General features: G+C 36.8%; 1 protein-coding gene across 1 annotated transcript; it reads left to right on the forward strand.

Annotated features, from left to right (window-relative positions):
* Nucleotides 1-9492: 9492 nt before the first annotated feature.
* Nucleotides 9493-11582, forward strand: LOC115973996 (B3 domain-containing protein At4g01580-like). The gene is made up of 4 exons (XM_031094229.1): nt 9493-9594; nt 10489-10840; nt 10938-11065; nt 11301-11582. The coding sequence occupies exons 1-4, from the start codon at nt 9493-9495 to the stop codon at nt 11580-11582; spliced, it is 864 nt and encodes a 287-aa protein (XP_030950089.1).
* Nucleotides 11583-17969: the final 6387 nt, after the last annotated feature.

Consider the following 17969-nt stretch of genomic DNA (forward strand, 5'->3'; position numbering starts at 1 on the left):
GTTCTCGTTATTTGTCTCTTTCATATAATTAAAAATATGCCAAACTAACAAACGAAAGAAACTTATGAATGCTTAGTATATGGATGTGAAATATAAAAGCAAAGTTTGTTAAATGTAAGGTTCAGTAATGAGCATTTGTCGACACCTCATGTTTGGTAGGTGGAGCGGGCCAAAATGCACCGCATGGCATGCCACACACGTCCTTGCTGCGTACCGGGCGTCACTGGCTACAGTACGGGCCGAGCAGGTTTTCGGTTAATTTAGTTTGAATTCTTATGACCACGTTTCCCTCAATTCTTATGACTACGGGCCGAGCACGTTTCCCTCAAATGCACCGCACATGCTTTTATTTTCGTTTCCCTCAATTTTTATTTTATTTTGAATTCTTGGATTGTTGTAGGAATGAGTTGATTTCATAATACCATCCAATCATTTTGTTTGATACTTGGATTTCCATCCCATCATTTAACTCAATTGGAATGTCCATCATGAAGTACTTCACATTAGAACTTCCATTTGTAGCACCTGCATGAATACTTGCTCGTTCTTACATAAAGTAAAACAAAAGTAAAAAATTCTTGAATGTTAAATCAAAGGGTTTTTTCCAAATTGGGTTGGATTGAAGGGTTTTTTCCAATGCAACCCAACTCACATGACTCAGGTTAAGTTGGGTTAAATCAATGGGTTATATATAAATTTAGTCATATATATATAAAGTAGAATTTGGCTATATTCTTCATTATGTACGGAAACGTTTGTGATTTACACCGAAAAAAAAAAAAAAAAACACAGAATAAATTGTCCCTTTTCCAAGATGTTTGAAGCATGTGCAACATGCGCAAAAGATTGAGCATGAAGTCTTGGTTTAGTGCAAGACAGTGAGTTCAAACTTGTGTTGCAACCAAAAAACAAAAACTCCACCAATTGTTACAAATGTCATTAAGCTGATGCAATGAAGAGAAGACGCACATATTGGATTATGTAATTGGTTATAATTCTTTTAGAGAGAGTTTGAATCTTTGATAGTTGTTATACTTCAATATTAAAGCTTTAAAATAGAAATTTTTTTTAGAACTGTTGAAGCTTATTAATATTTCACACCTTCTGGATTCGCTATAGTTTTGGTGGTTGACTTAGATATTACCACAATTATATTCCAGATTTTCGTTGAATTACATTTGCTGAGTTAGAGCTTCTCTTCACTGTTGTAATATAGTTGGCTGTTAAATCTCATAAAATGATAAAATTCTTTAAATTTAGAACGTTGGGAAAGCTGCAAATGTTAAACTACGAAAATTTTATCTAATTATTGTGTAATCATGACATGAGAGCAAAAATATAACCCCAATTTGCATTTTTGGCCTAAGTACAGAAACAGAGGGAATGATGACATTATTGATCATTGGCCCGTAAAACACATGATCACTTCTCTGGCTTTCATTGAAATTTGAAATTAAGCAAACTAAAGGATGGAGTTACTCTGCCTTGAATGTCATAGAGTGACCATAGGCTAAGCCATTGCCATAGCTTGTCCTTGTCCAATGTTGGATGGTTGTCATTGCTTGGGTCCACACTGTGAAATTTCCAAAATACAAAGCCATTAGTGCCCCCCCACTAGGAACTCGAGAGTCCAGGGTATAGGTTAAACCCTTTGTGAGATTTGGGGTTGTTTAGGATGCCAGAGTGAGCATCGAAGATAGTCTCAATTGTTGCTTTGCCTTCAAAAACTTACTAATGTTTGGAGTTTATGCATTTCACTACCCCTGTGACAGAACATAGCAATATTTAGTATTAAGTGACCATCTAAGGTTAATATAAACTTTTATGTTATCTAAACATCCGTTTGGGATGTTCTAGTTGATGGTGTTTTCATAGGTAGTCAATGTGAATCTAAGCTCTTTACAATTCATTGGTGCCACTGGTGCTGCAGGTGGTTTTAGTGTGTGAGCTCCATTTGGGCATAGATATAAGTTTCATAGGTACGATCGAACTCTCTTGGCTAGAAGTTTCATATGTACAATTGCACCAGATTACTATCACGCTCTACTTTAGTCGGTTGTTTTTGCATATAGTCTCAATATATGCTACAAATTTGATTAAACAAATAAAATTTAAGCTTGTACGGTTTGTAATTAAGCTTGTGAAATCACTTGTAATTAATTAATAAAATGTTATGAGCTTAAAACCATAGTTATTGCTCTGCCTAATAAGTAGACAATTTAGTATTTCTTCTTCTAACATAGGGGTATCCAAGATTACAAACATTGTTATTGTGATGCAAAAAACATTGTTACATTGTAAGTTATAAATTACCTTTGCTGAATTGAAGGTTATATTTTTACAGTCTAGTAGAATACTGTTTGACTTCGATTTACGTATTCAAGTGGTATATTTTGAATATGCACAGCCTCGATTGTCTTCTTGGAAAACAATGGCCTAAGTTTGAAGAAACAAATAATTGTTAATCAGTGATATATGAGAAAACATAAAGACGCTTGACACATTACCTCTTGTTGTTGACGTAAATGAAAAGTTAGTTCGTGCTCCTTGCACCAAAGTTGGAGAGCACAATTTAATTGCAGCATGCAACTCCTTAAGTTGTCCCCACTTTAGCTGCCTTAATAGTCCTAAAATTATTAAAAGCTATGGATTATTAACGAGTACTTTATTCATATAATTTTAGAAGCGTGCAAAATATGCTGCTCACCATATTCTTCAAGAGGAATGTAATTTTAGACATTGACATGATTAGTTTGAGATAACTAAAAGGCTTACGTAATTTCCAACACTAAAATTTATAAGAAATATATATTTACATAGAAATATAATAACAGTATTTGATGAGGATTATACCATGTAATAATTTACATAGCTTCCATTTCTTGCAATATAAAGTGCTACTTGAAATGCAATGTCTTTAGTAGACCTTATAATAGTCATTTTGTTCTCATTCATTGAAACATTGTTAATGACTAATGCAATTAATGTAGCACAATATTTCTATTATGATAAAAAGATTTTGCGAAATCATCAACTTGGATTCATCTTACAGCCATAAGGATGCTCTAGTACCCTCCTCTAAGTTTGGTTCAGATTGAAAACCCTAGTATTTGATGGTGTTAGTTAGCTTTGAACCCTGTCCAGCATATGAACATGGGGCTGAAAATGGTGGACATGAACAACCTAGATCTTTTAATATTTTTTGCAGGTCAATTTTGTTGTTCTTTTACTTTCTGCCCAATAATCCCTGAAGATTTTGTGTACGACTAGAAGCAGACAGAAGATTCCATGCTTTGCATATTACATATCACAAACATAATGTTAAATTAGTATGATGTCTCACTATCACAAACATAATCTACTTATGCAGATTGTATGGGAGCCGTACACGCATACGCTAGGCTCCCTACCTGCGTATTGCACTGCTGGGCAGCATATTTGGAGGGCCGAGGTGCCGTTGATATTCTTTTGGATAGTGGAGTGGCATCATCCTGAGCGAGTCCTCCGTCAGTTTGGGATGAAGCAACCAGTTCCAAGTGTCGTGGATACGTCGACTACCCTTCACAAGATATCCCTTCAGGGTAAATGGGAGAAGAACTGGGAGGTAGAACATGATCCCTTTATTCGGCCATGGGCCAACCGAGTGAATGTAGTTCGCGGGTCCGATCTCCTAGACGATGATGATACGTATCTCGTTGAGTACATGATGTGGTACAATCGCCACACAAGGCGGTACATAACACCAGAGTCTGCGTATTGGGAACTCATGGTGAGGCAACAATTCCTATTTTATGGATGAAACCATTGTTGGATTAAATATCCTCAGCAGCTTTCTCTGTCATTTTGTTTTAAAGTCAAAAAATACTGCATGACATGTCATTATGTTTTAAAGTCAAAATACTGCATGATTTAAGTTGTTCATAACAAACTGAATTTGTCTTGATCCAATTTGTTTGCATGAGGAATGGTTAATGGGCAATGACTAATGATGACCACACCTTTGTTCATATAATTACATTCAACTTTTAAAAAGGGTGGGTTGGGTTGGGTTTTATTGTATTTTATTTTATTTTTTGTTTATTTTTGTTTTTGTTTTTGGTTGGCTTGTACTTTAAAATGGACGGTGCAACTCTGTGTAGTAGTGATAAATTCACATTTCATGATAGTTTAGATAGCCTTTCCTCCAGGACTGATTAATGTATTACATATTCCTTGATAGATATTACCTCTAGGATTGGGAAGTCCCTTACTAAACTGTTGGTAGAATGCAATTCCCAACAGCTTAAAGGTCATTTAAAATCTTGCAAGTATGCAGCAAGGAGATGTGCATTTATACTAGATTCAAGTATGATATATGTTCTAAGTTTTTGGTACTTCCCTTAATTGAAACTTGAAGCTTGCGTTTGATATTTTCAATTCATTTGATTTGGGCGTGTACGTTAGGAAATAATAACTTCAAAATATGTGTCCTGATTGCAATGTGATATTAATGGAGTTGTAAATCTGGTGAAGCCTAGATACAGAAGTGAAATTCTGATATTTTCACTTATGCTAAGATTGAACTTATGTATAACCAACTATACGTGTTTTTTAGGAGTATTATCTCAATGTTTAGATTGCATAGCGATAAACATAATTATAAGTAATATAAGGATTTCATTAGCTATGTTTGCTACTTTTTCTTTTGATTTTGGAACAGATTTATCCAAGTTTTGCATCATACTTGCGTTCTTGCTTTTATGACGCCCTTGTTTTGTAGGTTCGGATGATGATTAGGTCTATACCAAGGTGCGATGAAGGTTCTGACATGCACACTGACCTTACATTTACACTAGAGCTTGTGGAGGAGCTAGACCGACTTAAATTGGCGAATGCGCTTGCAGAAGCAGTTGACACTGATACACAGGCCCCAGTTCGTGGCGGGCAATGTGGTGGGTCTCGTGGGGGTGGACATCGTGGAGGTGGTCAAGCTGGTCGCAGCTGTACGACCGAGTCGGCTCCCATCTACGAGGAAGGGAATGAGGAGGGTGTAGAAGAGGCATGGCTTGGCACTGATTGGGTACTGTCTGATGACGACGGCAGGACACCGCGATGCACGCCTGGCGATGGTGCTGGGCCATCCCATAGCGTCGATCATCAGGGCATTGTTCCAGCCCACACTACATCCTATGGTGCTAGCACGGACTTTGAGGGCCCTCCTCGTATGTCGCCCCCAGTTTTCAGTGGATCTGCCCATGATGGTGGATGCATATTTGTCCCCACACCAGGCATGCCCACCCCACCTCTAGTGCATGTGGACCCCACCATGTCAGCTCCATCTCAAACCCCCCACGGAGAGGCTGTACAGATTGAGCAGATACCGGCTGAGGACATTGAGCCGGTGGAGGCTTTGCGGACATTGTCCCGATTGTGGGACCGGTGATGGTATGTACTTCGTCTACACTTCCCATCTTCTTGAGCTACTTGTACTGTGCATTTGATTGATTATGTTAATTTAATTATGCTGTTGTGTCTGATGAAACAGGTAAGATTAGACCTGTCAGGGCATATGGGCGGAAACGAAAAGATCATTAAATGCCTTAGTGTATGCTTATACTTCCTGCCTACCTGCCTATAGGTGACTGCATAGTTACGTTTCACTTTTCTTCTAAAGTCGTATTTTTTTTTTTAGACCTAACTGCAATGGTGGACACGAAAAGGCCATTGAGCTGGATTGTCCTTGTGTGCTTATTCTTCATGTGTATAGGTGACTGGAATAAGCATGCAAAATGTTCTACTAATTGGGGAGAATCTTGGTGGCTGTGCATCTATTTCTGGATCATTGCTTGGGGAGAATACTGGCTGTCAATGTGTTTGTTGTCAAGAAATTGATATTTTGGAGAAAACCCATAAGGCGTATTGTATTTATTGATGTATTAGGAAGTTTTTCTGCACTTGGAGTTTTGATTGCAATTTGACAAATGTCTGGATTGGTATTCATTTGAAGCCAAACTTTCTTGTGTTTTTGTATGTTGTTAGCTACAGTAAAGTGGGTTGTAAGAGAGTAATTTGTTTTTTTATTTTTGTTATTTTTGTGAGAAACAAATGTGTGGTATTGTTGATAAGCAAGAAGAAGTAATTTGATACTTTCTGTAAAAGAGTTTGATGACCAAGTTTATGCGGATCAATGGCAGAACCAACTCCTTTGTAGCAAATCATTTATCCGAGTCTCTACAATGCTTGGCTAGGTATGTGTCTCTCTCCTAATTTTCTGATTCGCCTTCCCTACAATTCCTAGATTGGTACATCCTCCTTCCCATTTTCTTATTTTTAATCTCCTTTAAATCCCCTCCTCTCTAGAATGATTACATCTGTGTACATTTGATTACAAGTTCGTTAGTAGGAACTTTGGAGAATAGAATTTATATTTTTTTTTCTGAGTTCTAGAGCAGCTCACAATATAACTTACCCAAAGCTGAAAACGGCAAAAATCTTAGTTATGTGTGCATGTTTTGTTCCTTTCGCTTCTTGGGGTTTGTAATTGTTATTTATCATTGTATATATTACCTTTTCATTTTGGTAGCAAATTGGGAACCCAATGAGAAACATTTAATTGATTATTGATTTTTTCATCAATTAGCCTTCTTATTTTATGATTTTCAGTATATATATATATATATATATATATATATGTTGTGTGTGTCATTGGCCAATGAATCAAATATTGTCCATCATTTGCTTTAATGAAATGATGGAGGCGTTAATGAAAAATTTGCATACTGTTTGAATGTTACTTTTATTGTTTGTGTATTGCCGTTTTTTGGGTTTGAATTATTATCTATGCTTACAAAGGTATATGCATTTTTCTCAATAATTTTCGGTTAGTATCTAATGTCTCCTTCACCACAGCACATTAAGACGTTGGAGAAGTGGCCAACCTTCAGAATCCTGGGAGGCGAATAAGGCAGCAATCCAAGCACTCATAAAGCTGCCTTCAGGCGAGCTTGTTACAGGTATAATATGATTCAGTAGATGATTGTTCTGCTAAATATTGTTTTAGATTTTGTTGGTAGTTGGAACTGGTTACATCAGATTGGAATGCATAGATCCAACTATGTCTTTCACTATGAACTTATGGGGTTCATTTTTATGCTACCACGAATTTAGGTTCAAGTGGTACAACTTTAAAACTTTGGAGAGGAAGCAAATGTACACATACTTTTGTTGGGCATACAGGTATTTTTTCCATTTATTTGCCTTCATTGTGCTTTATATATATATATATATATATATATCCTTATCTGCAATGTGTTGAAATCATGTGGGAATGAAAATAATTGTAGATTTTGCAAACTAACGATGCTGTAAAATTTTCTTCTTACATGTCTGTTTGGTGATCATCAAACATATTTTCTTTGAGCTTCCTATAAGTTAGAAGTGGAAGAAGCATTTAATAAGACTTCTGATCTACAAGTTGGCATTAATTGACTAAACTGTTGACATGGGTAATCCTCATATGTTTAGTGCTTTACATGGTTTGATTGCTAAAAAATTTAGACATGATGATCCCTCTTTGTCTCCTGTGGAGTATTTGGTGGGAAAGGAATGCTTGCACTTTTGACGGAAGTGAGATTGATTCTTGATTTGAAGTTGCTCTTCCGGACTTTATCTAAGCGACTAATGCTTTGACATTCATTACCAATCTGACTGGTTTTGTATTTATCTTCACATGATTGAGAGTTGTGTTATTTGCTTCAAACTTGGCTTTATAATATGGCTTTATATATCATTGATAAAACAGATCAAATATAGGCTGATGCACTTGTTCTGAGGGGGATCAGTTGCACATTTGAGGAAGGGCACAAAATACGTATTGTTGGCAGAATTGGCAGTGGCAAGACCACTCTCATAGAGATGAACCTGTTTTGTCCAGTGGAGCTAGCTAGAGGGAAGATATAGTAATGTATCTATTCTATTGAAACCTGTAGTATTCCATGTAATATTCACTTTTTACGTAACTTTTAAATTTTAAGTGTTCATTTTTTTTCTAATTCAGAATAATATTACAAGGTACATCATAATTTTAGGGTTTTATTTACTGTATTTGGGATTCAAGAACCTTTATATAGCTGTGTTATTTGTTTTTTTAGTTGGTTGGTGTCAATTTTTATTCATGGTCATTTTATTCTGGACTTTCTATATTGTGGCTATTAAAATTTTCAGAATTGACTTGAAGAATTTAGATAATTTTCTAATGTTGGACGATTTATCATGTATGAATAATTCCAATCCTATCTTTTTTAAACTTTGAATTTTCTTTGATTGGTATGGATTGCATTTTGATGCCTCCAACGAGGAGGATTTCCAAATCGTTCATGTAGAGGTTATGCAATTCATTGTTGTTTTTTACGTCATGTACATTCGTTAATCGTGGCTCATTGTGTATAGGCTGATCTAGTATTTTGTAACTACACAATAATGGATTGCAGTGAATCAAATAGACGGGGTACGACCAAAGTTGACTGCCTCTGGACTGCCTCACGTTGAAAACCATTGTGCACATTTAGATTCCTCTTGGACTGCCTCTGGACCAGTCCAAATATCTGGGCTGGGTCGGGAAGCCAGTGAACGTAACTCGATTTCGTTATTACCGAGTTATGTTGAAAATAAGTCGATATCTCTAACGTTGAGATACGTTGAAGACCATTTTCTACATGTAGATTCCTCTTGGACTGCCTCTGGACCAGTCCAAATATCTGGGCTGGGTCGGGAAGCCAGTAAACGTAACTCGATTTCGTTATTACCGAGTTATGTTGAAAATAACTCGATATCTCTAACGTCGAGATACGTTGAAGACCATTTTCTACATGTAGATTCCTCTTGGACTGCCTCTGGACCAGTCCAATTATCTGGGCTGGGTCAGGAAGCCCAGTCAACGTAACTCGATTTATGTATTACCGAGTTACGTTCAGAAGAACTCGATTTCTGTAGCTTCGATATACGTTGAAGACGTGTCTACAGTTAGATTCCTCTTGGACTGCCTCTGGACCAGTCCAATTATCTGGGCTGGGTCAGGAAGCCTAGTCAACGTAACTCGATTTACGTATTACCGAGTTACGTTCAGAAGAACTCGATTTCTATAGCTTCGAGATACGTTGAAGACGTGTCTACAGTTAGATTCCTCTTGGACTGCCTCGGGACCAGTCCAATTATCTTAACTCGATTTCTATATAAGCGAGTTATTCGCATGTAACTCGATTTCTGTAGTATCGAGTAATTCTACTTTAACCTGATGTTCAGGATATCGAGTTACTTCCAATCGAGTTACCACACACAACATGGATTCCTCTGAGATACACTACGCACAGCATGGACTCCTTTTAGTCCCAGTACACATAACTCGATTTCTTAATAATCGGGTTATGTGTATGACCAACCCACTATTTAGTGCTCAAACGTACGAAGCAGCAACTGTTCAACTTCTTCTTAGCGAAAGTTTGGAGAACCAGAACAATGGCTTCTCAATGGCGGAGAGACAACGACGATGGTCCTGCTGATCGGTCCCCACACTTTTTCAAGATTATTCTGCCGAATGCTGTTCAGGAAGGAAAGCTTGTAAGTATGCTCAAATTTATAAACTAGATTCCTCTGAAAATCATATGCTAATATACACTTCGTACACTTCATCTTCTTTATTTGTGATTCTTGAAAAAATGTACATTTGTTACATGTAGTCAGAAAAACTTTCATTTTGCAATATGTAGGTTACACTTTAAGAAGAACACAGTCACATAACAGAGTACTTTTGCATCGAACACTTTTATATGAACAAAAAATGAAACAGGGATAAGCGCATGGTAGAGATAAAGGAAAAATAAATACAGAGCAAGAGCAGATGGCATTTTTTTGAAAATGTGATAGGGCTTATAGGGTCACCACAGATGTATAACTCAATTTAAATTGTGAAACTGTGTCCTGGGATCAAACTAGGATACAGAAATCGTTCACTCTTTTTATCATTTGTTTTTTAGAGTTCACAAACTTATGAAGTGGCTAAGTGGCAAAAATTACTACGTCTAAATCCAAATCCTGCCCATAAACAAAAGTGGGTCATCTTCAATGTTTCCCCAACACCCCAAAACCAAATCACAGACACATTATCAAAATACAACATTTCCCCAAAATTTTTTACATTTCAACAACAACAGAGAAATGTAAAATGTTGACAGCTGTTGATGGTTATTTTGGTTATAAGATTAGGTTGTATAATTTGGTTTCAAAATTCATAAGATTTGTTACTGTTATAGCTATTAAATATAATGTCAATGTTGCAGGATTACATTTTATTTTGTTTGATTTTCTTTTCTTTTTTGTGTGGGGGTGGGGGGCTGTAACTAAGAAGTATTCTGCCATCATTCAAACTTTTATTTTCTAGCATTGTGTATAAGGATTGATTGCATGTGTTTATTTCCCTAGCCTGCATTTATGTTATGGAGATTCTTTTTACAGCGGATTCCAGATAAGTTCGTGCAGAAATTTGGAGTGGACCTGTCAGATATGGCCTTTCTCACTATTCCAAATGGTAGAAAATGGAAAGTCAAGTTGACACAACATGCTGGGGGGGTTTGGTTTCAAAATGGTTGGTCCGAATTTGCAAGCTCTCATGGTGTAGCCGTGGGGCACTTGCTGGTTTTCAAATATGAAGGAAATTCACAGTTTGATGTACTCATATTTGATGCCACTGCAACAGAAATAGACTATACTTTAGACGACGAACTCCAAGTTCATAGGATCGAAGATGATGAGAGTGATGACAGCTCTGTTGAAATCATCAAACACTTTTATAGGGGAGAGGGTTCAGGTTTGAATGTTACATTTTTGTAAGCAACTGGTTGATTTGTTTAGCTTCTGCTCTATTAATTTTATGTGCATGACTTCGTATTTTCAACTTCTTTCAGGATCAGCCCATCCTAAGAAAGACGGTGGTGTAGCTAAAAATCTTGTTATAGCCAATGCTTTTAAATCAGAAAATCCCCTTTTCACTGTTATCATGCGTCCATCCTACGTTAATGGCAAGGATCGTGCGGTAAGCTTTTAGCTTCACTAAAATGTAATATTTTTGTAATTTAGAAATGCAACTCCCATTAACTATCATTTTTCATAGATCAATTAGAAAGATTGTCACACTAGATACTTGTGGCTGGACATTTTGTTGGTAATGATTTTTTCTTATTTGTGTTTTTAGGTGAAAAGATGTAGATCAATTAGATACTTGTTGCTGGAATATATTTGTTAAATATCTATTATTGTTCCTTGTACAGAGTTTACCCCAAGACATTATCAACTACTTACCAAGAGACGGGTTTACCAAGGACTACACCAAAGCAAGTATACTCCCTGTCAAGCTCCAGATTGTGGACCGATTATGGCCTGTGAAGCTATACATTTATGAACGAAGTGGGGGTTCATCATGTGTCGTATCAGCTGGTTGGTCTGCATTTGTGAGGGAAAATAGTTTGCAAGTAGGAGATGTTTGCGTATTTGAGCTGATTATGAGGGACGGTGTTGTGTTAAACGTCCACATTTTCAAGTGCCAAGACTAAGTGGTTAGGGTGGATGCAAAGTGATGATAATATTATGTGATGTTTAGAGTGTGTTTACTTTGCAACTTTACTATTCATCCCTATTTTGTTCATCCCAGTTTGCAACTTTATTGATTGGGTACTTTTGTGATGTTTAGAGTTTCACTCTTGGAAAATTTTTAATTACTATGATGAACTTTCATATGTATTTTAAAATGAATGTGATGCTGTATTTTTTTCTGCGCTTTTGTTTGGATTTTGGCCTTTTTGCATGTCATTCAATTATATTACATTGAATGGCGACTCTTGGATTTTATTTTAGGGGGGTCAACATTGTTATTGCTATAGGATTTTGTTCTTTTCAGATGACATTGTTGTATGTTTTGTATATATTGTAACACTTTAATACAATAACACCATGTGCAATAATTTTTAGTCATTATTTTTGATGTTTGCAAATTTAGATGTTTAAAAAATAAGTGAGAAGTTAATCCATCAATTGTGTCAATCAATATAATGTGGCAAATTGAAAAGCTTGATAGCTAAATTTTCAAAATTTCACTTGGTAGCAATTTTTCAAATGTTATAGATGAAGTTAACTTCTTGTAAACTGCAAGGACTAAAATAGGTACTGTTTTATTCAATGAACTTGATGAATCGTTGCTCAAAGAAAAATATCATTGTTTCCTGAAAAATCTTTGTATCTTACAAATGAATAACACAAAATACTGGTGAAATATGTACCAATACGCTATTTGCAGCCAAATTTTCCACGGCTCCTTTGCCAGCTAAAAAACCACGACCAAGAGGACTGTATGGAACTATTCCAATGCCAAGCTCCCTGCATGTACAAAAACATTAAAATTCGAGAGAGCATACTCATGCTTCTGGATAAGATAATTAAATTATATTGAAATCAAATCTACACAAAATGGATGATATTTTTTTTTTTTTTGTTGCAGTAGTCCTTCAAAAGAACGGTAGAGTTGCAAACGCAAGGATGAATATAAGGGGAAAATAAAAAAGGAGAGAGATTTAGGATACACGGAAACATTCAAGACACCAAAATTTATAGAAAAACATCATCTTTGAACTAAACAAACCTGCAAACAACATCTGTCAGACTCCTATCATAACTGCTGCCATTAACTACTTATGAAAGTGGGTCATCCACACGGCAGAAATGCAAGTAATTCTATCATTGTCATAAGGAATCATGAGTCTGGATTATTTCTAAATCCATTTTCTCAAGAAATTTTCATGAAAAAGAAATTTTCATGAAAACTGTGAAACTTACATTTTATTGAAAATCATACCACTAAAAAAGAAGTAAATAAAAAATATTAAATAAAAAGGCTCCGCATGATTTTTGGAACAACTTAGAAGACTACTTGTAGCAGTCCCAAAATGGCAGAATGATGACACTAGAATTTAGGGCAGCCCTACAAATTTCTTATTAAAGGCAGGTAATGCTTACATCACATCACAAAAATAATCATGAACGGCAATTCTTTATGTTAGCTTCAGCACAATACCTTCACCATATTGTACAAGGAAATTGAGGTCAGACACATGAATTGAGGTATCATAATTAACAAGCCCAGTCAACTTGTTATTGTCAATACCACACTAAATTAATGTTGAGAAATGATTACACCTAACAGGAAGATTAAGGGAGAAGAGGTCTATGGGTGAGACCAGTGAAAATAACTCAAGTTCTACAAAATTGAGTAACTCTGCAAATAACTCGCTTTATGATGTATCCATTTATATGCAAGCCATTACACACAGAAATTGCATTCTTGAGATATTCTACTGCAAATAACTAGATTTTACCGGAGTTCGGTTTTGTGCGAGGTAGCCATATACAGTTGGATTCCTCTTGGACTGCATCTGGACCAATCCAAATATATGGGCTGGGTGGGTGCATGTGTACAACGTAACTCGATTTTCCAAATCTCGAGGAATTTGAATTCTTGTGATTGTCCACTGCACAGAACTCGATTCAAGTAGAATCGAGTATTGTCGCAGGCCTACCTTTGAACTTCGATTCGTCTTGGACTGCATCTGGACCAGTCCAAATATCTGGGGGCCCAGAAAAATAACTCGAGTTATATATAATCGAGTTATTTGAAATTAACTCGTTGTCTGCAAAATCGAGTTATGAGAAAGCCGTTCCACCATTAACTGGATTCTTGTTATTTGTGCTACACATAACTCGATTTACGGACAGTCGGTTTATGTGCAAGCCCTTGTGCTGAAAATTTGATTGCATGTAACTCGATTTTCGGAAAATCGAGTTATATGGACATTACAATCTATTACCCATTTTTATTAACTCTTCCCCAGTTCTGCAGAACTTGCAGCTGTCCGAAATTACATCTTCGATTGCTCTCGCTTCATCGGCTAGAACCCACAATTTCCCGCGCAAATTCGTCGAGGATTTTACATAGTAAGACTCTTTTAACGGTTGCTGTCTTTGAAATTACACATTGTTGGTGCATTATTCTCAAATTTTGCATTTTGATGCTTCACACTTCTATGTCTATGTCTATGAAGATTGTGATGAAATTGGGTGTTTGGCTAGTCAAATGCATTGTTGTTAGTAAGGTTGCCTATGTCATAGGTTGTCTTCCTTCCACAAAATGAACTTGCCAGTGGCTCCATATGTGTGTGGTATAGATATATGCTGGTTGTATGTCTGAACTGTACATTGTGCAATTTATTTTCTGTTTTTTGTAGAAGCTGGTGAAACTTACTACATGTAGCTACGATGGTATGATATATGTCAGTTCCTAAATCCACTTGTATGTTTCCTATATAATAAGACTTCTGTTATATACTCTAGGTCTCTAACTTCAAATTATTGACTCGGACCAAAATGCATTACAATTATTGCACCAACTAAACAACCCGTGAATAAGAATATTGTTTTTTCATTGTGTTGTTGTAAACTGCTCTAGACAGTATATTGTGTGCATGATTTTCTACACATGGTATCTGGTTACTCTTCAATTTTTGTTCTCTGTTTCAAACTTCATTTTGGTTCTGTTTTTGTGTGAGCTGATCGTGTTTGCACTACTGACCATCGATTAGTTATGGGTTCGAAGAGGACTAAGAGGGGAAAATGCAAAGCTGCATCCGAACCTGAAGTGGTGTTTGATCAATTAAGGTTCCTCACGCCAGAAAATGAGCAAACCTTTGAAACCTTGATTAAGCGTAGGCGTATTTGGGGAGAAAGGAAAATCAATTTACAGGAACTGCATCCTTTTGTTCGTGAGAATCTACAGTCTAGGCATTGGCTGTCCCTATGTACAAACATACCACCCCCTCCAGCTGACTTGATTAGAGAATTCTATTCGAATCTATCGGTGCATGAGGATCTTGGTGGTCACAAGGTGGCATCGTCCATACATGGTGTACCGTTTACAATAACTAGGGAGCACGTATCTAAAGCCCTTGATGTACCTATAATTTGTACACCTACTTATCCAAACTCTATGTCTCCTCGTATTGATGATGTTATGGATGTTCTTTGTGGACGATCAAACAATCGGGATTCTGGCCGAAGTATTAGCTCAAGTGAGATGACTGAGCTTAATTATATCTTCTTTCGGATAGCTTGTCACAACATTTTTCCTATCTCGCATATCCATACAATCCCTGTAGACAGGTGTATCTTGCTTTACGCCCTTGTCACCAATAGTTCCATTTGTTTTCCTTCCCTTTTCATCGAAACCATTGTCAAGGTGCGTAGGAGCAAGTATAAGAGGCATGCTTTGTTTTTCCCAGTTCTCATCCATAGGGTCCTCAAATATTTAGGATTAAAGAACTTTCCTTCCCACGAGTTGGTTCACATCCAAGCCCCTATAGGAGCCAAATTTCTGAAACAGCGAACTGCCCAAAAGAAGGTTGTCGACCTCAGTGTTGGTCCATCCAACAGACCACGAGTACGGTCTACTACTGGAGATGTTCAAGATGAGGACATGCATGGGGATCCCACATCTGTTGTTGCCGAGGATGGTGATGATGAGATAGATGTTGACACTGTTGATGCAGCGCATACATGCCCTCTTCCTCCCTCTCTTCATGCTATGATGGAGACCATTATGACGACTCAGGCAGCCCATGGTCAGCTTCTACACGGTCTTCTTGCCGAGGTTGGAGCTATGTGAGCGGACTTAGCTCACTATAGACGTCCTGTTCCACCTTCTACACCATCTAAGTCTTGATGATTCCCATTGGGTATTGTACCCAAGGGGGGGACGATTTTCAGTTCGTGGTTGCTATAACATATTTGGAGAATTGTATGACAGTTCTATATTTTTTTATTTTAGTGGCAATTTGAAGAGCATGGTATCCATTGAAAGTAATTTGATATATTAATATGATGGTTAGTTTCATGCCCATCGTTACTATCATTAGTATTATTGAAATGGATGTAATGGTCTAAGAATTTTTTATGTTATTATGTGATTCTATATAATATCAAGTAGATCCAAGTCTGTGTGTAAATAACATTTATTTCATAATTCTGTACGACGCTCACGTGTTTTTAGATTATAGTAATTATTAATACAAATGGAAGGTTTTGTGAAAGCACAATTCGTTTACAGGTTTTGATATTAACGATGAACCACCCAGGAGATTTTCCTTGGAACAATGGCTGAAGCTATATCTTGACTTCAGGCAACTATTTTTATTGGAGGTTTTGCTGAGCTTACATGTATTTTCCACTAATTGGATATTTTTGTCGATCTTAAATCAGCAATTATATTATTCTGAATTTGATCCTCGCCTGGACTATTCCTCATGCATCATATTTTCATTACAAAATTTATTGATGAAACCTTGCAGTGCAGACTCGTCGAAAAAGATAAAAGCGACACTTGGCATGACCTCATTCACTCTAGCATTAGGTCTAACGGATTTTTTTTAATCAAATATGAGGAATCCAAACAGGGGAAGCCCCTTACATAATATATTAGATAACAGTGAGCTGAAGATAATAAACATCGTGAAGTTTAAGTATGTTGTGAAGGACCAAACACGATTAAACAGATATAACAGTGAGCTCGAACATCAAAGTTCTGAGAGTAAAGTGGTGCTTTCAACCTGTAAATGTGTATGGGACGTGATTGTTTGAGAGCTCAATTTCAGTGTTCAAGATGGTTTTACCATGTGCAATCTCTTCTAACCAACAGTCACGGATTATGAGAAGAGTGTTTTGACTACCATCCTTGAAAATGACCAACGATAATGAACACCCTGATGTTTAATGTTTTTACGAATGACCAAACACAATTAAACAGATATAACAGTGACCTCAAGCCACTAACATCAAAGTTCTAAGAGCAAAGTGGTGCTTTCAACCTGTAAATTATTATGGCACGCGTTTGTTTGAGAGCTTAGTTTCAGGGTTGAACATGGTTTTACCTATGTGCAATCTCTTCTAACCAACAGTCACGAATTATGGGAAGAGCGTTTTGACTAGCATCCTTGAAAATGACCAACGATAATAAACACCCTGATGTTTAAGATTTTGTAAAGGTAAGTCCACAATTAAACAGATATAACCAGGAGCTCAAGCCACCACCAACATCTACGGTATAACAGATGTGGTATTCAGACCAAATTGGGCCTCGCTTCAAACCGACAAGTCTTTGACCACGATGTTTGATCGAATAGTCGAGTAAGTAGGTATTCCCTCAAATGCAGTCTCACATCAATTGGCTACGATTACAAGTGAAATTTCAGTGTTTCAGCCTGTGGCGCTACGTAATTTGTAAGAGTGATGGTTCTGAGACCAAAGTGATGCTTTTAACCTGTAAATGTTTAATGACCAAAGATAATGAACACCATCATATTTACACACCATGATGTTTACAGACATTCAAAATGACCAAATCACAGAAAACACTGTGATCTTCATAATTTATTTTGTGAAAGACCAAACATAATTAATAAATTAATATTGCGAACTTGCTGGTGAAAGACAAAACACAATTAATATAGCGAAGTTTGAAGGTGACCAAGTTCCAACTCTAAACACACGTCACCAGCCTGCTTCTGTAGCACCAACTGTAGTCATATCAAACTCCTTCAATTGCAGCACATGCGCCAACAGACGTTGCTGCTTAGTCAAGTCATGTTCGGTGCTCTACACGATGTGGATACCCAGGTCGACACTGTTTCACACCCACACTCACGTGAATACAGAATTGTGAAATTGGATGCACAGATGTCTCATTTACATCTACTGTTGCAACTACTGCCCACCTTTGATGTGACATTAGGAACATTTAAAATCCTGTTCATATAGCGTTTTTCCTGAAGGGTTTGACATGACAGGCCCTAATAAGTGAAATTGTAATGCCTGGACCGTGAAATGAGGTTATAAATGCACCA

Source organism: Quercus lobata, chromosome 2 (genome assembly GCF_001633185.2).
Source record: "Quercus lobata isolate SW786 chromosome 2, ValleyOak3.0 Primary Assembly, whole genome shotgun sequence".
NCBI classification, from domain to species: Eukaryota; Viridiplantae; Streptophyta; class Magnoliopsida; order Fagales; family Fagaceae; genus Quercus; species Quercus lobata.

What these genes read in the sequence shown, in the direction of transcription:
- LOC115973996 (XM_031094229.1), top strand. Translation starts at nt 9,493, where the DNA reads ATGGCTTCTCAATGGCGGAGAGACAACGACGATGGTCCTGCTGATCGG. An exon ending in CTGTTCAGGAAGGAAAGCTT is followed by an intron (nt 9,595 to 10,488) that starts GTAAGTATGCTC and finishes TTCTTTTTACAG; the next exon opens with CGGATTCCAGATAAGTTCGT. An exon ending in TTATAGGGGAGAGGGTTCAG is followed by an intron (nt 10,841 to 10,937) that starts GTTTGAATGTTA and finishes AACTTCTTTCAG; the next exon opens with GATCAGCCCATCCTAAGAAA.